The sequence below is a fragment of the Phoca vitulina genome, unplaced genomic scaffold (genome assembly GCF_004348235.1).
Source record: "Phoca vitulina isolate PV1807 unplaced genomic scaffold, GSC_HSeal_1.0 scaffold5, whole genome shotgun sequence".
NCBI classification, from domain to species: Eukaryota; Metazoa; Chordata; class Mammalia; order Carnivora; family Phocidae; genus Phoca; species Phoca vitulina.
Window position 1 is genome coordinate 72,859,245 of NW_022589708.1, and position 25,917 is coordinate 72,885,161.

The following is a 25,917-nucleotide window of genomic DNA, read 5'->3' on the forward strand; positions in this document are numbered from 1 at the left end:
CCGGTGGGTCAAGCGACAAAGCCTGGGGTTTGTCACTCCTGAGCTTTTAGCTCAGAGCAGACTGAGGGTGTGGCCAGCGGCTTGATGGGCAAAGCCAGGACTTGGTCTATTCTAGTTTATAAACACCCCGAAGCTAACTTTTCGGATGTGCTCCTTTCTAACATTTAGAAAGGGCTTTTCTTGGCTGCCAGGAAGCAGGGAGCAGGCTGTGGTGAGTGATTATCTGGGAGCAGCCAGGCATAAGCTCAGACGCTTTGGAAAATTGGGAGGGGTGGGGACAGAGAGACAGATTCTTCTTCCTTTTGTGGACCGGGGAAGAGGGTACTTGGTGACATTTTCCTGAGTATGAAAGGAAGAATACAGGTTTGAAAGGTTTGTAATTATACATTAAAACAGACACACATCCATATTGAAAAAAACAGAAAAAGGCGTTGTAAACACACTTTTATTTAAAATTAAGATTTCTGAAACAACTATACTGAGTGGTATTATAGTCTGTAGCTAAATAAGACATAGCACTAAAATACTTACGTTAATTTTAACTTTAAGGGTTCTTTTTAAAGCACCACTTAAAACTTACATATTCACCAAAAAATTAAATATAGAAAAGTTGTTCTATCTTAGGAGTGAGTTTGAGAATGCACAAGGAAACCACAGGGCCAATTTTTTAACCTCTGGTTACTGATATGAAACACTAAATTCAAAGCCATTTTGAGAATTTCCTACATTGCTCACTTACAGGAAAACAAAAGAGAGAGTTTCATGGTAAATTTCTAGCCCCTGAAGGGCTACCTCTTTTCCTGACTGTGGTTACTGGTCGGATGACTTCTGAATTTTAAATTCATCATCCAAAAAGATAACGTACAGGATTTACAAGGGTTTTATTTTTTGGAGAAAATTGGAGAGACGACCACAATTGTAATACATCAAAAAAACAAAAAAAAACAAAAAAAACATCGGAACTAGTAGTAACAATCTCTGAAAACTTGAAGTCTTAGGTTTATTTTGAAACCAACTTCCAAACAAGAGAGAATGAAAACAGGACACGTGTATAGGAGGACGCCCGGCTGAAGGAGCTGAAACGTGCTCCAACACCTTCCGGGCAAGTCCCCGTGGACTCATTTCCTTGTCACAACAGCAAAGGACCGACCATGAAAGTCACCCCTCGGTGCTCGCTCTGCAGCTCAAGGCCTGTCCTCACAGGCTCGTCCGCACACCCCCGCACACCCCCAGCCCAGAGGAAGCAGCGCTGGCGGCTGGGGCCCGCCTCATCGCCTGTTGGAACGCGTCTCGTCCTTCTCCTGCCTGCTGCACTTCTTGCCCGGAGAGCGGCTGCTGGGGCCCCGGGCCTGGAAGCTGGGCTTGTAGGGGTGGCCTCTGTGCTTCTTCCGGTTCTCTTCTTTCTGGCTCTGGCTTTTCGCGGCTTCCTTGCTGCCCTCTTTTTGCTCAGGGTCTTGCTCTTTATGGGAGGGCAGCGTGTTCTTAATTGTGTTAATGAGGAATCTTTTATTTGTCCCAGCGAGAGGACACTTCATCCTGGGGAGGGAAAAAAGAGAACATTCTCAAACCGAATACCTTGCTCCAGAGCTGCACCCACCGGCCACGGGTCCGTGCCAAAGAATTCTGTGTCCACAGAATCAAGTTTCTGAATGTGTTCGGCTTTCCTTGCATGCCACCTAGTGTAAACTCTGAGTACAAGGGGGAAAAGGCAAGACGCCTGGAATTCCGGGGATGACCGAGCTGGACCTTATCTGAATACTTCACCCCTTTCTTCCTTCTTGGCACTGACTTTCCTATGGCTTTGTATGCGCAGGTATTGACCACAACGTGAAAGAACGGAATCACTTCCATTTTCCCGTTGAATAATAAATGCCCAGATTTGACTATAATCTGCGTTTTGAGCTAAATTGATCGTGGCTTGTTTTTAATTACCAGAGTAAAGTTTAGTCCCTCTCCGAGGAACAAAAGAAGTATCTCTTGCCATATCTTGGATGCTGGGGCTAAATGCTCTACTCCAGAAATAAAAATTATCCAAAGAATCCATAAAAATGCCATAATCACATTTTACCTTTAAAAGAATCTCTGACACGTTCCATGTCAGGCCTCTAGTGTGTGTTCTGTTGGGGAGCACTTCATGTAGGCCCACCCTCTGGGTCAGTTTCTGTGTGGGGTATATTTAAGCAGCTGGTGACTCAAGTTCACCCAAGAGACAGGATGTAACTAAAGTATTATTTTACATGCTTAGGTATATACTATAGTCGTTTTCTTTTTCAACTGCATAAAGCTTTCATTTTGGGGAAGAAAACCCCACACAGATGAGAACCTGCGTATTTCTCTTGGCCTTCAGCTGTCTGTCACATGAGGGGGGTGAGGGGATGAGGAGGATGCTGATCCCCAAAATCATGTTACTCAGTGGCCGGCATTAAGCAAAAATGAATGTAGGATTCTATAATCTGCATCTTTGTGTCAAACTTTGATAAAAAAGAGAATCCCACACAATACTTCAAAATCAATCCACCAGCGCCCCACCACAGTGATTTTATAGTCTAGTACCCTATCAGTGAAATATGAGCAGACATCAGCCTCGTGCCACTTACACGGAGGTCAGACCAGCTCAAGCAACCAAAAATGGCATCGAATCTGGGAGTAAAATATGGAGAAAGATAAAAGAAAATGTCTCTGGTAGCAAATAAGCAGTTCTTGTGTCTACACGGACAGAGAAAATATCTGAGAAGAATCAAAGGTGCTGTAGGCACTCGATGGGCAGTGCGTGCGTCATGCTCAGGCTAGGAGAAGTGACGAGGGAAAATACTAGAACAAGGAGAAAAAGAAACGCAGAGAGAAGGGGCAGTGGAGTGCAGTAGGACCAGCGGGAACACTTAGAGGTGGAGTTTTTGTTTTGTTTTTCTTATAGCGCCGGAGTTTAGAAGCCACAGTGCATGAGATGAGGAGCAAAGAAGAAAGGCAGTGACAAAGATGTGACGTCCTGGGGGCACAACACCACGTAGCTCCCTGGAGCCCCAGGGGGCTTCATGGAGCTTCCAGAGAAGCACACGGAGCAGCGTGATGCGCTCAGTAGCCCTAAGGCAGAGCCACCCGGGCGTCGGGTCGCGGTGCACGATCTGGGCAGCATCGATGACAGGCCGCCCAGCTCTGCCGTCATTGGGGTCGACACACTGATGCCACCAAAGAGCACGATATGGCTGGTCGGCAGGACAAAAGGGCCCCTCAGCGCGGAGTGTAAAGAGCCGAGCATGCCCCTCTTTGCCAACTGTGGCCCCGTGCTTAGCGCAGGGGCAGAATCGTCTGTACGAGTAAACGGACCACGTGTGTCTGTTGGCTCTGGGAGGCCACGGGCAGCCAGCTCCAGAAGCATTCTGGGGTCTCTCCCTGGGAGTGGGCCAGCTCAGTGCTGGCAAAACGGGTCAGTTCTTCTCTGGATTAGACAAATGAGGAAAGGCGAGTATTGCCTGATGGGACAATCATCAAAACAAACCCTTTGGTAACTCCTGGTGAATTCCGCTCTATTTTGCTATGTTCCACGGAAGATCATCTTTACCACCATATATGCTCGTCCGAGGAGAACAAAGCTCTTCTGCTAGAGACCCAGCGGAGTTCCTGCTGAGAGAGTGGGGTTTGCGCCGGAGGGGACGGCTGCGAGCTTCCAGCAGCTAGTGTGGCCCACTGACTCAACACAGCCCCCAAAAGAGCTGTTCCGAGAATGAGAGGACTTTGGTCTAGAATCCAGCCACAAGAAAAGTGGCCTTTACATCTCTTTTTTAACATTAGAGATGGGATTTTTAATGTTGGTCGTGCCTAAGAGTCTATTCCAGGTGCAGAGTCAAGGGCAGCTGGGACAGAATTTGGTTTACATGGTGGGGGTGGGGGGTGCTGAGAGTGACGTCTCCCAAACATGCCAGGACATGCTTTAGAAATGAGAGTAAGTGCTTATTTATACTCGTAATAAGTAAGGCAGGGCAATGAGATAGAGGGGCAGTTGCAAGCAGATGTGGAGGTACGTGTAGTAAATGATTCCATATACGGAAATGATAAAATCTGCAGTGAAAATATCACAGTATAAGGAGTCTAACAGTGCTGCTGACGTTTGAGGAAATCCGCTGGGAGAGAACCGCTCTAGCCTTCAGTGTGGGAACTCATTTTGCTGAACCTCGAAGCCGGTTGTTTCATTTCTACAGACTCATACAACATGGTACCACCGGCTGAGAACACATGCTCTGAAATCACACGATCTATTGGATTGAACCTTGGGCATGTTCTATAGTCTCCCCATTGCTTCTTATCTGTTCAATGTGGGATAGTAACAGTGACTATCTTAACGGAATGCTTGCAGATCAAATGAGTGCTTAGGATAATACTAATATATAACAAGCATTTGGTACATGTTAGCTCTGGGTTCTATCCTAGCTCTACGAATTAGCTGTGTGACCACGGGCAAGTTACTTAACTCCCCTGTGCATCAGTTTTCCCCATTTTTAAACAGGAGTAATAGACGTATTGACCTATTGGGAGGATTTATTGAGATAACGCATAAAGCACTTAGCACAGTACCTGGCCCATGGTAAATCTTCAATAAATGTTACCGATGGGTCTATAATTTCTCATCCACGATTCCAAAATGTTAAAACCTTTGAAAATCAGGTTTTTTATATGATGTTGAAACTCATCTGACAGCAAAACCTGGCCTAACCTGACACTGGGCTATTTATGTCTAGTCTCTATCCCATTTAGTATACGCGTATGTGTGGGGGCAGAAATGACGATGTGTTGAACAAGTAGCCCTGGGGGCGTTCGTAGTGCACACTGGATGTGCTCCCGTACCTTTCTAAAATGTGAAAATATCTCAACTTAGAAACAGAGGGATTCAAGGGTTTTAAACAAGGGATTGTGGACTTATATTATTATTATTATTCACTCTCTCTTCATGAAAAAGAATATATATAGCACATTAGTTAATATAGCAGGGATTTCTCCTTGATAGCAACTCAAGATAACATCCTAAAGTCTCAAATCACCTGGGATAAGAAGCTAATCAAGAACAGAGCAGGCTATCTGGTGTTTCTCAATGAACAAAAAATTAAAAACAAATAAAACCTGAGCCATCAAGAAAAAGTTAATGGGATTTTATAGAAATTTTCATAAAAATGGTTAAAATTACTTAGGGCACCTGGGTGGCTCCGTTGATTAAGCTTCCGATTCTTGGTTTTGGCTCAGTTCCTGGTCTCAAGGCTGGTGAGATGGAGCCCAGCGGCAGGCTGGTGCTCGGTGGGAGTCGGATATTCTCTCCCTTTGTTTCTTCTCCTGCTCATGCACATATGCACTCTCTCTCTCTCAAATAAAAAATCTTAAAAAAAAGTTTTGGTGGAGCACCTGGGTGGCTCAGTCAGTTGGGTGTCTGCCTTCGGCTCAGGTCATGATCTCAGGGTGCTGGGATCGAGCCCCATGTCGGGCTCCCTGCTCAGCGGGGAGCCTGCTTCTCCCTCTCCCTCTGCCTGCCGCTTCCCCTACCTGTGCTCTCTCTGTCAAATAAATAAAATTGTTTAAAAGAAAAAAATTTTGGTACTTCAAATGTTTAGACTTCTATACCTGGAAGTTTCACTTGAGGTTATAATTTGCATTTCCTAATACTGTGTAAGCTCTGTAGATGCTCTTCAGATGTAACACTGTAGGCTGAGGTATGTAGATGATTTCCGAAGTCTGTCCCAGTTTTAAACTTCTCTGCTCGTGTTCTGCATGTTAAGCCTTTAGAAAATTACTCTCCTCTCATTCATCCCATTAGAAAATTCATTTCTGGGGCACCTGGGTGGATCAGTTGTTGAGCACCTGACTCTTGATTTCGGCTGGGATCATGGTCTCAGGGTTGTAAGATCGAGCCCCGCACTGGGCTCTGCACTTGGCGAGGAGTCTGCTTGGGATTCTCTCTCCCTCTTCCTTTACCCCTCCCCAACAATCAATCAATCAATCAATCAATAAAATCTTAAAAAAAAAGAAAATTCATTTCATTGATCTCTGTCTTGTTTCTCAGCTCTTTCCTGGTGCCATTTCCCCCCATACTTGAGATGACATGATAAGCTAGCATTGGGTACCCACCATTCCAGGGCTTTTCGTATCCGCACTGAGGTAAAACCTGAGCCCTGGAGCGAGGGCACAGGCGGTGGCATCTGCTCCATATAACGTCACTAGCTATGTCCCAAGACATGCTTCCGGGGTTGGGGACCGGAGAGGCCACCAGACGGAGCGGCTGCTTCCCCGTCTGCAGCTCTGACCCACACAGTGTCCGCTTTCTCACCCTGGCCAGTTGTTTTTATTTTTGGTTTTAGAAAAGTATACTAGCTCATGTGGGAGGAGCTGATTTTAGTATAAAGGGATATAAAACTCTAAGTATAATGAGACCGCCTACAGCTGCATTGGGAGAGTACCCACAACAGCACTGTCAGACTTAAGCTCTGACATCCTCGCTCTGGTCAACTTTAAAAGGGAAGCACTTTACTTCACTTCCAAAGCTGTCAGCTCAGAAGCTGTGAAGGCTTCTGCATGCCCCAGGAGAGGTGGATTTCTGGAGAATCTGCCATTAGAGAGACTCGCAGACTGACTGAGGCTGGAATTGTAAGCTTTTCATCTCTTTTTCTTTTTGAGTGGGCACACGATATAACATAATGTGTAAAAATAAGGCACTTCCTCCTTGCAGTTATCATCCTTGACTTAGGAAAAACAGTAGACTGTAAACAAACTTAGAGAACAGAAAGGGGATGAGATATGTGATTTTTTTTCTTTCTGGTTTTAACAGTTTTTGTCTTTACTGCTGAAGGATAGAAGTAGTAATATCTAGCATGCTACAGAGTCAGACCTGCCACTTTTTAAAAAGAAGATGTTATTTATTTTAGAGAGACAGGTGGGGGAGGGGCAGAGAATCTCAAGCAGACTCGGGTGAGCTTGGAGCCTGCCTGACGTGGGGCTCGACCTCAGGACCCTGAGATCACCTGAGCTGAAACCAAGAGTTGGACGCTTAACTGACTGAGCCACCCGGGTGCCCTAGACCTGCCACTTTTGGATTCTAAAATAGTTCCATGAATATGACCCATCAGATAGTGGTACACAATCACTAGCCAATGGGAATAATAACACCGCTGACACTGACTTCCATGAAGTAATGGCCCATGCCATCGCATTACTGATGTCACCTTGTTCCATTTCTCCAACCATCCAGCACTTTATGAGCGGACAGGAGAAGAAAAGCAAGTTATCTGAGATCCCAAGCTAGGAGGATTGGAATCAGGGGGTCTGATGCCAAAGTCCACCCTCCCAACACCATTCCAGATGGGGAAGAAGGAGCAGAGAGAGACAAAGACCCGCTGCGGTGGAACCAGGTGGCCAATCACCAGAGCAGTGAGGCAAAGAAACCACGGGTGAAGAGCCTGTCGGCACGCCTGCTGCCAAGGCTGCTCCGTCCGGCACGGGCACCAAGCAGCAGATCTGTATGCAGCGTCAAGTGGAGAGTCACCGACACGGACAAGGCTGGGACAAAGGCAGAAAACTCCCTAAACGCACTGGATTTGGAGATTTGTGAAGTACAACAGGCATTGGGAAATTATGATTCTTATTTTTGTGGTGAGGGAAATAGAGGCCTTGGGATCATAGGAGCGAGTTTCCATGTGATGCTCTCCAATTCACTCCTTTATTCCACAGCCACACTCAACCCTGCACCAGCAAGCAGCACTGTATCTCCATTCTGTCTGTTCCTTTGCACTATCATGGATGTGGGTACAAAAGAACGCCCGGAGAAAAAAGCACGACTGCACCCCAAACACTCCACGAGACAAGGGTAAAGTAATACTTTTAATCTTGGTGCTGTGGTTGATTGCAACTCATTTTGTTGTTTAATGCTGCCACAACCACCACAGCCACCCATGGCGCTTACGGTTTGTAATCTGACAATCCAATGCCGCAGCACGCGGCTGCCCAGGAAATTCTTCTAGAGTGTGACAACCGCCATTACTCAACTGTTAGTCCTTAATTACTCTGTGGACAACAGTCCTGAGGCCCAAGGCAGCTTTTCAGTATACTCGGTCCCCAACGCTATACCCAAAAGTAATGTGCGATAGTTGACACGTTTGTACATATATACATATACTATTGATTTTTAAAGGTCTGAGAATCTTGCATATGTAAGGCATTAGGCTGGGTCCTGCAGCAAAGATAAATCCCAGGCTATCTGTCTACGTACTTGTGCTCTTTAGCAGACTAGCAAGAGGAACAGAGGATGTGTGAAGATAAAGCCCAGAAGCAGCTATGTGAATGGTGGTGTCCTGAGCGAGACGACAAGGCTGTCGTCCTCGGCCTCCTACTCCCGTAGCGGCACACATTATTTCCATAGCGATACGATCCAGTGCTAACACACGCAGGGCTCTCCGATTCACTTTCATGACTGGATCTGAAAGGCATGTGGGAAGCTGGGGGCAGGGAGCACGGACGTGCCTGTGCGCTATCGGACAGTAACACATGGAAGAGAGGTGGTGCAGTACACGGAGCATTAAGCGGGGGACGAGAGAGTAAATGATGATCCATTCAGCAGCAATTAGCTAGCTGGGGCCTTAGGAAACCCCTTTGGGCCCCATGTTCTTTAGCTGTAAAGGCTTTCGATCTCTGGGCCCTGAAATACTGCCAAGAGCCTCGTCCATGAGTCTATTCTGAAATGGGAGCCCTCCCTTCCCCGCCTGCTTGTTCTAGTACGCTGCATTGTGCTCACCTGCTCACTTGTCCATATCCACCAATGGATTAACAACTTCAAGGCCAGGACAGGGGGTCTTTTTTACTGCTGCCTGAGCCTGGCCTCTTAATATACTTACTGGTGCTCAGTCAAATGAATTAAAAAAAAAAAAAAAATGCCTGCATAAAGACTCGAGAAATAACCAACAAGCGGATGACACACAATGGAAGAACAATGTAGGTGATTTTTCCCCTTATCACCGGAGTGACCACCACACCAAACAGAAAAGCACCTCAAAATGCCATTTTCCTTAAAACTGGGTTAGAAAAACTGAATTTTCATTTTCTGTCAAACTCCATCTTTGTAACTTTTCATACCAGAATATAAGCCTTTCCAAGTATAAGGCTGAGGTTCTGCAAGCACTGGACTAAAAAATCACACTGGGCTAGAGATCACCTGATGTGAAAGTGACTAGAATAAAAACAGCTTTGTGGACAATGAAGCTGGACGAATTTCTGAAATTTGTGCTTATAAATTCCTTTATGTTGACTAAAAGGAAGTCATATGGGCCCATATTTCAGCTCCCTTGAGGCCTCTGTCAAGAACAGCTTCTGGAGAGATTCTTTTGCTTAAATACATCCATGGAAATACAGAGCACCAAATGGTCTCTTTCTTTATAAAATAAAAAATGGCATTCCATGGCATTTACTTTAGTTCAGCAATCTCTTTCTGGCAATGGCTCAACTACCTCACTAAGATCTTTTCATGGAATATCCAGGAGGAAAAAAAATGGCACTCTAGTTCTATTTTAAACTTTAACGCAAATACAAAGGTCTTCCAGATGCTTAGAAAAACAGACCATGGCCCACTAGGAAGCAACAGATCGTCTACTCCTTTAAGATCTGTCCGAGAAGGTGTGTTGACAGGGATGGAACTTGGGACTCCCGTGGCTGAGCATCTGGCTACCCGAGTGCTATAGAGCCGTCTGCCCCTGGGAGAGGTGTGGGAATGCTCTGAATTCTGCAGAGCAGGTTGGTTTCATTCTTTATAATATATAGGGATTGTTACAGTGGTTTTCAAATTTGTGTGCACTTTAGAATCACCTGGATATCTTTTTAAAACCCCAAAGCGCAGGCCATACCCAAACTAATAATCTTTGATAGTGGGACACAGACATTAGTATTTTGGGAAGCTTCCCAGATGATTTCAAATGTGCAGATAAGTTTGGGAACCACTGGATTAGTAGTTAAAAGTTTTTATTTACACACACACACACACACACACACACACACACACACACACACACACAGAAACAGATGGAAAACCAGTTATCCTCCCAGGATGAGCATGATGGGGAAGATGTTCTTTGTCTCAGCACCAGGGAGCAGATGCAAGTCATGGCTGTCCTTCAGCTAGATCCGTTTGCATACCCCGTATCTGTCCGGGTGTGCTGAACCAAAAACTGCCTCAAGGAAGAGAACCTGTGTGAATGTTTGACTTGCAAGTGAACTAGCTGGTTATTCAGATGTGAGTGAGCCTGACACTTCAAGGAAAATAACTCACAGTTTTCACTGGCAATGATAAAACCTGAGTTTTCAAGTGAAAGAAAATTACACTTGGAAAACTGCACTTGACAAGTTCCCAACATTTAAAAGACTTTTCGGATGAGATTAGTGGTGATATTTACAAATGTATTCTTTTAATATTACATAATGAAATGTGTTAACATTTGGAGGATGACTCAGTGAACCAACATTTTTGAGATGACCAATGCATGATGTTACAAAATCATCTATGAGGAGACGATCCAGTCAAGGTGCAAGGTAGATGAAGGGATTTTATTATAGCAGAACATGAAAAGTCTACATTATTGAAAAGAATGTTAAGAAACTACCACTCTTCGAGGTTATTTGCAAAGTTTTGATGAAGGATTAAAGGATACCATAATTTTCTGTAAAGACTATTGAAATACTTCTTCCTTTTCCAAATATACATTGGTGTGAGGTTGAATTGTCTTCATATACTCCAATCAAAACAACAGACTGTAGAAGCATACATGAAATTCTAGGTGTCTTTTATAAGCCAGGCATGAAGGAGGTTTGCAAAAATATTAAACAATATCGCTTTAATGCAGTATTTTTTCTGCGAATATAGTTATTTTTATAAAAGGTATATTATTTCCTTTAACATGTAATAGGCTTATTATTTTAAATGTATTAATAAATAAATCCTTTAAAATTGCTCAATTTTAATTTCAAATACAGTAAATACTGATAATCCACATTAAAAAAGTTCTTTGTGGTCAATAGTTTTTAAGAGTTGGACCCTAAAACCAAAAAGTCGGGGGACCACCATTACAAGACAATTGAGGAAAATAGCCATGTCAGCAGGAATTCTTATCCTGTAGAATAATGGGAACTTGGAAGTTTCACATATTGTTCTCCCAGGATCCGCCTCTTCTAAGTCTGGAATGCTTTATTTGGCCTGCCATCTTTTACTCCCTTTTCAACATGCTTCTCCCTCCTTCATGGGAAGAGGCTGCCAGTTGTCCCCGAATATCTGTTCTTCCTTTCTTCTACAGTAAAAGAACCCCAGATATTTGTCTGGCACATGACTTCCTGGGGGAAAAAAAGACTGAACTCCTGACCTTGTAGCTGAGCTGGGTGAAGACATGAAAGGAAATTCTGACCAATGGCGTATATGTAGAAATGGTGAAGGCAACTTCTGGGAGGGGAGGCGCGTCTTCCTTCTCCTTTTCTTCCCTTCTGCTAACTGAAATGGGATTGAATGGCTGCCACCATACTGGGCCAAGTGGAAAAGCATCACACCCTATGGCTGGGAGATGTGGAAAACTGGAAGAGACCTGGGTCCTCGACAACTTTGTGCAACTGCCGACCTTCCTGATATAATGCTCAACGCGCACATCAGTACTCCTACAAATGTCAAGATGACCTGTACATGTGGTAACTCTCTCCAGGGGAAACAGAGCTGACACTGATAAACTAGTTCTCTCACTATCAGAAAGTTCTACTAAGCCAGTAAGGGGCAGAAAGATTGTCAGGATAAATGACTTCCATCCGGAGAGCTGCCTAGAAGCAACTGATCTCCTTGAGCACTCCTAACATAGCAAGAACCCTGACTGACATTTTCTTATTCACTTGCCAAGCCATGAATTCATGATTTAGCTCTACACTGATTCTTTCACACATGGTATTGGATTGGGCCTGTGGCTATGTCAACCTGATCGCAGTCCTGCCTTCTACTGAACACCTAAGCAGCCTGCCCCCCTAACCAAATTTGTACTAATTTGATTCACCTGAGTAGCGGCACCTTTCTCTCTGTAAAGGACAGAGGAGGGCTGGTAAGAAGGTAAGAACAGATCTAACTAACACTGACCGACTGTTGCATGACAGGAAAAATGCCGAATGCTTCCTGACGTCTTATCTCACCAAAGCTGTATAACTATCTTTCCACGAGGAGGGTATTTTATTGAATCTAAGATGATTACATACATATGTTACATACAGATTGACTCACGCTGGATTATTTCATTTTTTATCACTTTATCCATAAACACATCAGAATGAATTTCTGAAAGATAATAGCTTTAAAAAATGAAATAATAGCAAAACCATTATCACACCTAAAAAATCCACATTAATTCTTTAATATCATCAAATACTCCAATTATTTCATAAATGTCTTTTTATAGTTAATTTGGATAAGCATCCAAATAAAATATACATTTTATTTGCTGTGTCTCAAATCTATTAGTTCATAGGATACCCCTCCTTCTTTTCTCTGCAATTTATTTGTTAAAGCAACTGGGTTGTTTGTCCTGTAGAGTTCCCCACATACTGGATTTTTGTGATTATATCCCTATGGTGGCAGTTAATGTGTTCCTTCGCCCTAGGTACTTCCTGCGAACTAGTAGTTCTAATTGGAGATCTGATCAGATTTGGGTCCAATCTTTTGACAAGGATATCCCAGAAATGTGGCGTGCTCTTCCTACTGCATCTTTTCATGGCCGGAGATGGGTTAGTGAGTTCAGGTGTGGTCAGCCTGTCCTGTCCCAGAACTGTCCCCAGCAACTCCTCATCTGGTCAGGTTAGTAGCCAGTGACCTTTGCTTAGAACCAGTGTGTCCTTAGGGATTGAAAATGAGGACATTCTTCTTATTTTAAAATCAGGTTTACGAGGTATAATTCATACAGAATAAAATTTATCCTTTTTAAGTAACAGTGTGAAGAGTTTTGACAAATGTACAAAGTCATGTAATCACCACATCAATCAAGATGTAGACTGTTTCTGTCACCCACAGAGTTCTGCAGTAAATCCCTTCTTTCTGCCCACTTCCTGGCAACCAATGATCTGCTTTCTGGTCCCTACAGTTCTGGGTTTTCTAGAATGCCACATAAATGGAATCTTACACTGTGTAAGGTTTTGTGTCTGGCTTCTTTCCCTTACCAGGGTGTACCTGAGATTCATTCATGCAGTTTGTCTGCTTCTGTTCCTCTTCGTTGTGGAGTAGCACTGAATGTATGGCTAGAACCTCAATTTGTTTATCCATTTATCAGTTAGTGGACATTTGGGTTGTTTCCAGTTTTATCATGAATAAAAGTGCTATGCATATTACTGTCCAGATTTTTATGTAGGCTTAAGTTTTCAATTCTCTGGTAATTGGTTAGAAGAACTCTCTATGGCGAATGTATAAGAAACAGCCAGCTATTTTTCAAAATGGCTGTACCATTTTCATTTCTGCCAACAATGTGTGAGCATTCTAATTGTTTTACATCCTCATCCTTATTTGGTACTGTCAGTCTTTTTTAAAATTTTAGATATTTTAGTGCATGTATAGTGGTAACTAACTATGGTTTTAATTTGCATTTTCCTGGTAACTAATGTTTTGAGCATCTCTTCATATGCTGATTGGCCAATCCTATATCATTTTCAGTGAAGTGTTTGTTCAAATCTTTTGTCCATTTTTAAATCAGATTGTTTTCTTATTGCGTTGCTAAGAATTCAAATGATGATCTTATTCTGTAGTCCTTGTACATTTAATAGACACAGTTCTACAAGGAAGTTTTCTTTCATCAATTATTTGGTAACTCTGAGGTATAATTTGTACAGGGAACAGGATAAATGTTTTATTTTTCTTCTCTACTTGCCAATTTTATGAATAATGATTTGATTCCATAGCATTCTCCAAAAGGGATCATTAAGCTTCTTCTTGTGATTATCATTATGACTTTATGGATTTTAACATATTTTAGGTATCTCAATCATTATAGCTTTATTCTTCTTGGTGATCAAATTATCCCATCTGGTGGGAGGCCTTTCAGGTTGTTTCCTAAGTCTTTCTGACATCACTTTCTGGATCCTCTTACACATTTCTTGCCTGTGTAGTAAGAGTTTGGCCTTACCCACAGAGAGGTCTGGCTTCTGGGAGGTAATCTCAATTCTGGGAGGTAATGTCACACCTGACAGAAATGTCTTTGTTTGGATCTTAGGATGGGACAGGCCCCACTTGATGGTCTTAGAGTAAGAGCTGACCATGCCCCCCACCCCCTGCAAAAAAAAAAAACCCAATCATGTGATTTAGGGTGGGAGCTTTGAGTCACGTAGTCTTGGTCAACCTGGAGACTGAGATCAACTATGTGAACAATCAATCAATCATGCCTAAGTAATGGAATCCCAATAAAAACTTTGAATACCAAGGCCTGGGTGAGCTTCCCTGATAAGCTGGGTGGGTAATGTGTCCCGACTCCATGGGGGGAGGACAACAGAAGCTTCATGTTTGGAACCCTCTCAGACAATGCCCTTTATATAAGCCTCTTATTAGGTCTGATTTTAATCTGTATCCTCTCCCTGTAATAAATGGTAACTGTCAGTATCATAGTTTTCTGTAAATTGTATGAATTCATCAGTGACTTAAGGAAGCTGATGGTATTGTGGGGAACTTCCTGAATTTGCAGCTGGTGTAAGAAATGAGGGCAGTCCTGGGGACGGTGACCTCTAACTTGCTGTCTGGCGAACTCCAGGCACTACCTCGGATCTGCAGTCAGTTATTTCTCTAAGGTTCTTGGTCTTCTTTCAGTGAGAAATGGTATTTATATAGAACAATCTGGATGCCAGGGGCACTCACTGCTACTGAGTGGGTGGTCATCATTTCTAACACTTTTCCATGAACAGAGCTGGAAAAAGCTTTTCTTTTTTAAAGAGAAAATCTAGCATGGCTTTGTACTGTTATTTCCAATTCAAATGTAGGATTATATGTTTTTACTTTGATTTTATATCTTTATCTCTTTGACACTGGAGATCTGGGTATTTACAACATATAAATATTTACTTTGCTTTATTCTGTTATATAATAGTTTCAGAAAAACATCAGTATTATTGACAATATGATGACTGAAAACAATTTAAGGTTTCTTGGTAGTTCTTTTGGATATAGAGTCCAATTTCAGATCACATGAAGGAGTTCCTTTATGTGCAGCTAAGCCATCCGCTAAATGGCTTTTTAGGTCTATTTGCTTTATTTTGCTTGATTTTTAAGGACTGCCTTTTCCCTCTGTTTAACTTTGTTTTATATTTTTATGTAAACCATGTGCATGGTTCTAAGAGTCAAATCTACAGAATGAGGTATATTCTGAAGCCTAGTTTCTACTCCTATCTCATTTTTACATCTTACTCTTTTTAATTACCCACAATCCTCTGCTGTATTGGGTTCCACATTCTAGATAAAAGATCTAAAATCAGCATATTTATTGAATGCATGTGTTACTGCTAAAGTAAAGCTTAAAAATGTTTAAAATTAAATTCTTAAGGTTAAATTTTTCCTTTGTTTCTAAACTTTAAGTTTTAGAGCTCTGTTTTATATGTAGAAACTGTAAAGGCAAACTTTAGTTCTACACAGCTGAACTGTCACATAATCAAAATACTTACAAGTAGAATTTTAAAAAGAAATTTCGATTTACTAAGGACTATAATTAAAACAGAGATCCTTAAACAATGGACACTGATATAATATCACTCTCACACGGTGCCTTTGGGCAGTCAAAGGCAGTTGTAAGTACATGTCTCCTGGGGATCTTAAGGACTTAAGGGATCTTAAAGACCCCTTAAGGGCTACTCTCCTTTCCATGCCCCTTGCCCTCTTCTTCAGGGTCTCAGAGCTCCTCCAGTGCTGGCCCTCAGCAGGGCTCCCACTCTCCTGCTCACCTCTGGGTGATTTCCTCCACTGCCACAGTTTTATATTCCCTCTGGCTGCTAAAAGATTTACATATCCACACCTCCAGTCAAGACTTTCTCTTTAATATTGCTTTAAGGAAGATTACTCAAGAACTTACCAACCCATAGGTCCCATGGTTTCTGCTCTCGTTTTCCCACGTTTTGCCTCTTTAAGCAGTTCTTCAATTGCTTTCCTGATGGGGAGAGAAAGAGATTTGAGAGGTAGTCACTCCACTAACTTCTGAAAAATCAGTTCTTTCCACATATATGATCTTGCAGAATGAACAGCTTTCGAAACATACAATTTCAAAATTGGGGAGAAATTTTTAAAATTTATAAAACATGGTTGATAGTTTTGAACATATAAATAACATTAAAAAGAAACTTTTTATATGAAGGGGAAAAACATTGAAAATTAAAGACAAAATGACAAGCTATATCCATATTTAAAACCTTCAAATGTATTATTATTCTAAGAAATAATAATGAACCCAACAAGGATAAGTATGTTTCTGCCCCTTAGTTAGTGAGAGAAATGAATACTCTTTGTTCTATTAATGGGGACTGAAACTGATACAACATTTCTGGAGGACAATTTGGCAACATGATAAAGAGCCTTCAAAATAATACATACCTGTTGACTTAAAAATTCTACGTAAGTATCTTAAGAACATGGGTACAGTGTGTATTGGATAAATTCTTTAAAGATTTTATATATTTGAGACAGAGAGAGAGAGCTTGCACGCACATGTGCACACAAGGGGGGGCGGTGCAGAGGGAGAAGCTGACTCCCTGCCAAGTAAGGGAACCCCATGTAGGACTTCATCCCAGGACCCCAAGGTGGTGACCTGAGTCAAAGGCAGACATTGAACCACTCAACTGACTGAGCTGCCCAGGCACCCCTGGATAATTTTTATTTCAAATTTATTTGCATGTATATATTACATAAGAAAACATTTGGAGGGGTGTTATCAAGATGGTAGGATGAGTTTCTGGGTGATTTTCAACTTTTTTTGTTTGCTTTTCTATTTTTTCTAGAGTGAATCTGTGTTATTTGTGCAATTTTTAGAAAGATATTGAAAAAAAAATTCCAGAAAATGTACTTATCAACCATATTCTGAGATTTTACTATGTCCAAGGTACTGTGCCAGGTGCTATGGGTAGTAAAATAGAAGATGATCATTCCTGACTTTACTATTACTTATGATATATAATTACTCAAGTTAAGAGAGGTATAAAGTTGGAAACAAATACAGCCCAAAGACAGAACTATGTATCTAATCACCAAATTCTGAAACTGGTAATTATACATTGATTCTATATAAAAACATTTAATTATGCTATTATAGCACTACTATAGATACAATTTACATAATCCTCAAATGATGTGAACATTTATGAATATTTTATAATGATTCTTATTTTATCAAAGCACATAGCTTAAAAAAGCAAATATTATTTAAAGACTTATAATAAAATGCAGCAGTCCTCTACATCATCCTTCTCTACTCACCAAAAAAAATCCAATTTCAACCCTTAACAAAAATCTGTTTCTCCTGGTATTTACCTCCACATTTCTATTTAGTATGCTGTCAAACTATTTCACCACCCTCTTGATCTTCAACAAATCTATCTGGCTATTTTTGTATAATTTACACATTTTTAAATAAACTCCCATTGACAGTGAGCTCTTTAAAAAAAAAAAAAAATGTCTTTTCAGCTGACTCAGCAGCTGGACACTTTCTGCTCCATCCTGGAGAGCCCACTTGACCAGGTCAGCAAAGAACCAAACACTGACCAACTGATGTGCCCTCTGACCCCCTGGACTTGTTCAGTCAGATTGTGTTTCACAGCCCAGCCCCCTAGCATCAGGAATAGGTAAGTGCATCTGCTTACCACAGATCATCACAGACCCTCCTCTGCACTATGGTCCCCTCGAGCTGAACTTAACCAAACTGACATAAGACAGATTAACAGGAGAAAATAAAATTTAATAGTGTACAGAAGGGGAATCCATAGAGACAAGAAATTGCAAAGACAGTCAGGCAACATGAATGAGCTAAGGAGAGGGGTAGGGCCTGAGGATACAAAGGGGAGGAAGGCCATTAGCAGGAAGGTGAGAGGAGATGTTTGGAAAAAGAGGTTTCCCTATTATGCAGATCAGTTTCTTAGGTAAAGTCTCTGTTAATAGCTCTCTTCCTGGTACAGGCTCTCCTTTACAAAGTAAATTTAGGCAGTTGAGGGGAAGGCAGAGAGTTTTTTTTCTTGCATCTGCTGGGTTTTGATGAATTCAAAATAATCTTTATGCAAAGTGGCCCATCTTGGGGCAGCCTGCCCTTGGCCCCTACATATTCTTTCTCCCATCTCTTTACAATAATAATACATCCCATTGATGTGATCTGAGGCCTTTGTCTCATCCAGTATTTAATGAAAAATGTATCCTATCTAGCTCCAAAGATCTTTTTTCACCCTCACAGATGTAAATTAAAAAATCAAAGCGTAAAAATATTCTAAATACACCTCCTCCCCCTTCCCATCAGTAAGTGTGGTAGTTTCTAAATAAAAACAGGAATCCATTATACTTAGATCCACCCATACTTAGATCTCTTCTCCTGACAATAGAAAGTTAAAAAATCTTAAGGGAAAAAGCTTGTTCGGGCAGTTCCCCAATTATGAACAAACTGTCTATCAGTCACAAATAAACTAGAATGTATTTTCCCATAAAACCCATGTTAAAATGTTTACCTAGCTCTCTTGGGCCAGCCCACAAAAAGCCCACTTGTGTCCTAATACAGTTGAAATGCTGCACATCTGCAGAAAACAATACTCAGTCCCAGACCTTGCAGAGATCCCGAGCCCATATTCTAGGCACCTTCAAGAGTTTGATGTTGGTTTTTTTTTTTTTAACTTGACAGAGAGAGAGCGCACAAGCAGGGGGAGCAGCAGAGGGAGAGGGAGAAGCAAGCTCCCCAGAGGCTCTATCCCAGGATCCTGGGACCATGACCCCAGCAGAAGGTAAATGCCCAACCAACTCAGGTGCCCCAGAAGTTGATTTTTATATAGTTTTGATTTCATGTAAAACCCTCTCCAGCACTATCATTAACTTTCTCTGCCATGATTTCAGAGATCTGACTTACAACCACAACCAAAGAGAAAAGAAGGTATAGGTATGAGAAAGGCTGCCGGGGTAGAAGGAATTCACTTGTGACCGAAGAGGCGGAGGGGGGTGGTGGGTTGGGGGTGGGGCACGCTCAGTCCCCAGCAAGCATTGGAGGTGGACCCCATTGCCCAGGCTGGGGTATAACCACGTTTGGTATTTGTAATTGGTTTAACACTAACAAACGTTGGCATGGAGCTTTACCTTGGGCAAAGTGCTGTCCTATCTGAACAGGACAACATAATTATGGCAACTAGTTTACAGATGAGGAAAGTGGTACCCTGCCTAACTTGCCCAAGGCAGCACTGCTAGTGATCCTGGAGGAGGAGTAGGGGAGAGGGGACTGGGAGGGAGAGAGGCCGGGGAGGACGACAGGGAGTAGGGGAGGCGGAGAGGGGATGAAGGGGCAGGGGAGGGGGACATGGAGCAGGGCAAGGGGAGAGGAGGGAGAAGAATCCTACAAACAAAACAGCCCCTGCACATGTTTAAGGCTACATATCCTCTGAGCTTCCGGTTCGGTTCTACCACCTATCTTCTCTACAAACGTGTGCACAGCAAATCCTGAGGAATTGTTTCCGCTTTATCATTAAAGGCAAAAAATAAAATGAAGGGGAGGAGGGAGGCTGAACAGAGCTGCCGCTGAGTCCGCACTCACTCGGAGAACCGGAGAGGCGAGAGGCAGAGGAAGGAAGGACTCTGCGCTATTTTGCACGAAGAATGTTGAGCATTTGCTACCACCTCCCACCCCGAATTCTCCTGCCTGAGCTCCGTCTGCAGGGCTTTACTTCCAAACAGGAAAAGAACGATTTCTAGCAATCGTGCCTTCTGGCCTCGAAATAACAACACCAGCTTCGAAATTCAGGGGAGAAGAATAGAAAGTCAGGTAGTTCTTTGGGCTACTTACTGTGGCCTCTATTGTTTTTCCTGGAAGACTTGCTAATGATTCTTGGGTAAGGAAGGAGCAAAGCCAGCTTCTACTGCACATTATCCCAGAGGCTTAAATCATCAAAGATTATGAAACATCAACCTCAGGAAACAAGATAGTTATTTAACGAGAGGATGAAACGGAAGTGTAAGCTGCATTAAAATACAAGAAAAGCAAGCAGCAGGAGGATATGAAAGCACTAAGCGCAGAGAACTTGAGCAAGTAAACAATTATTCAGACACAAATTTAGTTCTGGGTAATTTTTATACTGAAATTCTTCAACATCCTAAAGCTTTCTTTGTAAAACAAATTCATTATATTAGAATAAACACTTGGATGCAAACAAGAAGTCCAAGAAAGCCAGCTCATTAAACAGACCGTTCTGGGCACAGGAACCAACTGCAGTTTGGTTTTCCACCATCCACGTGTCTATGGTCTCCACCCAGTCTTCCAGCCTCGCTGGGCTTCCGCAGGACGGCCTGTTCATTCCATTAGCCAGCTGGCACATGCTTAAGGAATGTAAACGGATGATAATAGCAGCTGAAATAGAAGCCAAGTGGGAATGCAAATCTGGTGCAAAATCATCTTAAAATCCAAAGTCGAGCAAATTAGTTTTGAGTTATCTGGGTCTGTGTTTCTTTTTCCTCACATAAATCAACCGAGTGAACTAACTCCATCAGTATACAGGAAGGGGAGGGAGAAAACCAAGGCAACTGAAATCAAACAACAGAGATTGACAGGTGGCAAATTAAATAGTGGAGAACATGAGAAAATGAGATCTTTAAAGGAATAAAATCAGAAAAGCTAAACATCAAGTAGTTGTTCAAAAAAAAAACAAAAACACCACAGGGAAGAGAAGGACAGAGAGTCCGAAGCGGTTTCTGTGGCGCTGCTAACGTTCCGTTTTGTGCTCGCAGTGCTGGTGACCCAGTGCACTCGCTCTGACTACTTATCAGGCTGCACACTTAGGATGTGTACACTTTTCTGTATGTATCATTATAGTTAAAAAAAAAAAAAGATGATGAAAAAAGCTACCTTTGATCAACTGAGTGTACAGTACCTGTCACGTGATGGATGGGAAAAGCGGTTCAAGTAAGTCGTGTAAGACTAGCTGAGGGTCTTGTGTTCAAACAAGCATAACCTGGTGACAGGCACAAAGACTCGGGAGATGGGCAGAAACCAGCGCCGCGCCATTGGCTGCCGCTGACCGGAAGGGCCTGCCAGGCCCAGCGTATCATCAGTGGGAAGGCCACCAGCTCATGCCCGGGCCGTCCACACACAGCAGGGCGCTGGGCAAAATTTAAAAGCAACTCTACTATAGCAATCTCAGTGTCTTCCCATGGAGTGATAAGTTTTGAAGAAGAAAAAAAAAAAGGAACAATTTGCTTGATCTTCAGTAAGGATTTGATGTCAGACCACAGAACACTCTGATAAAAAAATAGGGACAGATGATTCGGATCACTGTTGGACATCTGCCTACAGGCTCATAATCAGTCAGCAGTAATTAGCAGTTGAGTGACCACATGGATTGGCAGAAACCGTAGGACAAAGTGTGGGTTCTATATTATTCAGTAATTTTATTATAGACATAGATGAAGAAATTCAGGCCATCCTTATTTAATTTCAGAAAACATCAAATTGTCTGGGTTCACCTATCTGCTGTAAAGAAAGGTAAGAAAAATCAAATTGTGGATAAGGATTTCAAAGGTAAAATTCAATAGGAACATTGAGATCATTTGGGAAACGGAAAGAATTATTTATAGTTAAAAGCTGGAAGCACAAGAAGTTAATTCTGTAGATTATGTTAAATTTGGCCAACCTCTATCAAGCACATGCTCTGTAATATGATTTATATGGTGAGCAAGGCCCTTCCCTATAGAGGCTTACAGTAGGAACTGTATATCAAATAAAGACCTGTATGTGTACATCAGAAATAAATATTGGATTACTTAGGGGAATGCGGGGAGGGAGCCTCAGTATATATTTATAACATAACAGGGGGAGATATGAGAAAAGTTGCTTCGTTTTTAAAAACAACTTATGGTGATAAAACACCAGAGGACAATGGAGGAGCATGAATTTGAATGCAGGATTAACAAAACTTGATGATTTCATGCCAACATAGACCAGAAAATAAGAAGGAAGTGGTATTTTAAGCAACGCTGGAAAAATCAAACATGGATTGCTTTTTACTTTGATGATCATAACCCTACAAGGTTGTTATGAGGATAAAGTATTTCATTTTGATCGGAGTGTTCTGATCAGAAGCACAAGACATAGGAGAGGTGTTTTTCACTTGGCCAAACTCCTAGAGGTCAGGACGTTGGTCTTTTTCACTCTAGTTTTCCCTATGTCTGGCACACGGTTGGTCCTCAGTTAAGATTTGGGGAATGAATGGGTTCTGGGTGTGAGTGGGACAGGACAACAACGCAAGGATTTAAAAGTAAAAATACTGCACCTGTAGCCAGAGGAGGAGATGCTGGGGGAGATGGAAGAGACGAGACAAGGATGATGAAGACACAACAGTGAGATCACGTGTCACAGGGCAAAGAAATGCAATGACAGGAGCCCATGGCCGTGGGCAACTTGAGCCCCCACTGCGGCGGCCAGACGGGAACAGGGGCACACCAGCACTGTAGCCTGGGTGCCATGGAGTATCAGACCATAGTGGGAACGCCTAGACGTGGACCGAAGATGCCGCGTCAGTGCTCAGAATGAGGCACTGCTGGAATCTTTCTCGTCAGGATGGAGGTCTTTCATCCTCTAGGGCTGCTTGAAAATCTCAGCAAGCTTTCCTATCTAGAAAACACTTTTTCCTTTGTGTGCTACCACAGATAAATGACCTTTGTTTGGCTTCTAATATCATTCTTTTGCGTCATTATGCGAATGGGCGAAGCCTACTTCATTCCTCTCTGTTCGCATTCTCTAAACTCCATCTCTTAGTGGAGATGCTAATTGCGCTTTGAAATAAAAGTACTCGGTGTTGGGAATCTGAGCAAGCTAACGGAGACCGCAGTGGGAGCTTCCTGGCCTGGCTCCCCGAGGCCTTGCCAGACATGACGTGCCCGCTGGGATTACCACGTTCTTGGGCCTTAGCTTTGTGAGTCCAGAAGCCCAGTTTGGCTGCGACACCCAGCCCAACAGCGGCACTGTATCTGCTATTACAGGGTGGAGCTCTGCTCAGGCCACGCTCTCTGCTCCAACCGCTGTGCACGCCAGCCACATCCTTGTCACCAGACATCCAGATCACGCGTTACCTTCTCTGCAGAACTTTCCTCATCTCCTCTTTGCTCCACACCAGATGTTACTACCACTCCTTTCTCACAGGCCCACCGAGGGACAAATAAAGTCCCACAGACCGTATTTCGAAATATTTACAAGTTATAAAATCAGCTAAAAGCTATTAAATATATTCATTCCTCCTACCATTTTAAATATACCTTCATTACAATAAAAATAAAAAACATGTGAAAAGCTATGTTTTTTTAAATGACTGAAAGTCAGCAAAATACCAGAGATTGATAGTATTAACTTACTGCACACACTGATAATTCTGTTTATGAGTTGGTAATATTTGGATATATACAGAAAGATACAGAAAGATATACATTCATATATTATGTATTTATTCCGTAAGATTTATTTTCTTGCTTTGATTTTGGCAAAATCACTATACTGTTAAAATCAAGATTTTTACATAAGTTATTATTTTTTTTACAAAGATTTTATTTATTTATTTGAGAGAGAGAGAAAGCAAGAGAGAATGTGGGGCTCGATCCTAGGACCCCGAGATCATGACCTGAGCTGAAGGCAGACGTTCAAGCAACTGAGCCACCCAGAGGCCCCCATAAATTATGTTCTAGGAACATAAATTGTGTCCTATTATGTTCTAATAATCTAAAGTATTAAAAAACAATATGTAACTGCATTTAGTGTGGATGAAATTTTAATATATTTGCCAAAAGGTTAATTACCTTCAACATAAAAAGGTGAAAACCCAAGTTTTGAATATTTTAAAATTTCCCTGTAAAATAATAAAATGATGAATGAATCACTACTGAACTTCTTGTATGCTCTATATAAACCTACATATTTACATATATACAAGTAATATGGTTTAACATTGCAAATGTCATTCAGCCTCCATGTAGAACCATTCCTAATACTGCAGAACCTGCCGAGCCATGAAGTGAAACCCTAAAACAAGCAGGGAAATGGAAGCACAGCACTTCTGGGAAACATCTTCTTTTGGTACAATCCACTGCATCCATGCTGAGATGGTTCAACAACCTAATGGGTCTTTTCTCTTCTAGCCCCTTCTGCAGTTCAAATCCTTCCTGTACACTAAAGCAGTATCTGCCTCAAAGTCAACAGTGGTACAACCCACCAATCTCCACTCAAAGATGCAGGTCAAAACATGATGGGGGTGTTTCCCGGGTTACAAATTGCACTGAGTGCCAGATACCTAGTGACAGAGGGACCTATGTGTGTTTGTGATATATGGGGCTGCCTTCCTGCCCAGGTTCAAGGAAAGTCTCCTTTGAATATTGATATAATAAGCACTTAACTTGCACCTCTGGGGTTAGGATGAAATGTAATACTGGCAAAAGTACCTACATACCATGTATCTTTCACCAATCCTCACAACTCCTCTATGTAATGGCTAGTTTACTGAGAAAGAGGTAAGGAGAAAGTAAGGAAAAGAGCCACAAGAGGCAGTAAGCGATGGGGATGGGCCTGGGATGTGAACTCTGGGGCCCAGGATCTTAGTTTACGCTTACGCTACTCTATTAGAAGGCACGCTCCCAACCCTCAAGAAGCTCAGTCTAGTGAGAGAGAGGCACTTAAGGGAAGGTAGTAATATTTTACTGTATTGATTTGTATTCAGTTGACAAGAACTGTTGTAGTGAAGGTAACACTTCAGACCCTCTACCTCGACTTTGACATTTTCAGATCTCTACAACTTCCGTTATAGGTGACTTCCGAGTGTGGGTTATTATTATAGAGAGATGAACGCTTCAGTTAATAGTTAATATGTGGGCTGCCTCTTACTAGTTTAGCTCCTAGAGGAAAACCTTATTACTCAGGTCATAAGACGCTTCGCCATAGGAATGGCCTCAAAAGGAAATGACCTCATTTTCAAAGTAGTTAAGTATCTTTTACAGATATTTATTCTCAAATCCTGATTAAGGAGCCACATGCAGAAAATACAGGGATTCATTTCCAGTTTATATCATAAGACCTAATTACATGTGCCATGGTAAATTTTATGTTATGGAGGAAAGCATCTCTTACTAAAAAAACTTTGTGGAGATGGGGTGGGGATAGTGGAGGATGAACTTAGAAAACAGTAAACTCTAACTTTTCTAGAAAAGCCCATGAATTCTACTAAGAACAGCAGCATTATCTTTTTGGTAGGGCAAATCTATGCATGCTGAAATATTAGTAGGGAGAAATAAATCCAGAGAATCTAAAGTCAAAATTATTATTGAGCTCTTTTAATCAAGGAAAGCATTTTGTTATCTCCTTAAGAGAACAGATGCTTTGAAGCTGATGAAAAAAAAAAACTGCAAGAAAAAAAGTGTTTAACGTCTAGAAAGATGGCCGTGGAAGGGAGCCAGTATGAAAGCAAAGAAAAACTAACATGGCAGCTGCCTGAATTTGGTAAAGGAGAGGAAAACCTAGCGGAAAGCCACAAAAGCCAAAATATAAAATAAAATTCAAACTCTCACCAAATAGTTATTCAAAATGCAAAAAAGAAAGCAAGCCACGACAGTTGTACGAAAGAAAAAATGACAGTATAAAGCCTCTAAAGTGTGTCTGCACAGCTTTCTTCAGCGAGGGTTGAAGTTTGGCATGCCGTCCTTTGGTAAGACAGGGC

At 42.1% G+C, this 25,917-nt stretch overlaps 1 protein-coding gene across 2 annotated transcripts in view; it reads right to left on the bottom strand.

Annotated features, from left to right (window-relative positions):
- Positions 1-430: 430 nt before the first annotated feature.
- Positions 431-25,917, bottom strand: part of LOC116631763 (protein POLR1D-like) — a 43,157-nt gene continuing 17,670 nt past the window's right edge. Inside the window, exons 1-3 of one of the 2 annotated variants that reach the window (XM_032403293.1) lie at positions 20,016-21,068; positions 16,074-16,148; positions 431-1,536 (exon numbers count right to left, since the gene is read on the bottom strand). In XM_032403293.1, the coding sequence (XP_032259184.1) occupies positions 1,269-1,536; positions 16,074-16,090 (285 nt within the window). In that variant the 5' untranslated portion in view covers positions 16,091-16,148; positions 20,016-21,068 and the 3' untranslated portion in view covers positions 431-1,268. Of the gene's footprint in view, positions 1,537-16,073; positions 16,149-20,015; positions 21,069-25,917 lie in introns of those variants that run through there. The other variant, XM_032403292.1, reaches the window with a different exon arrangement.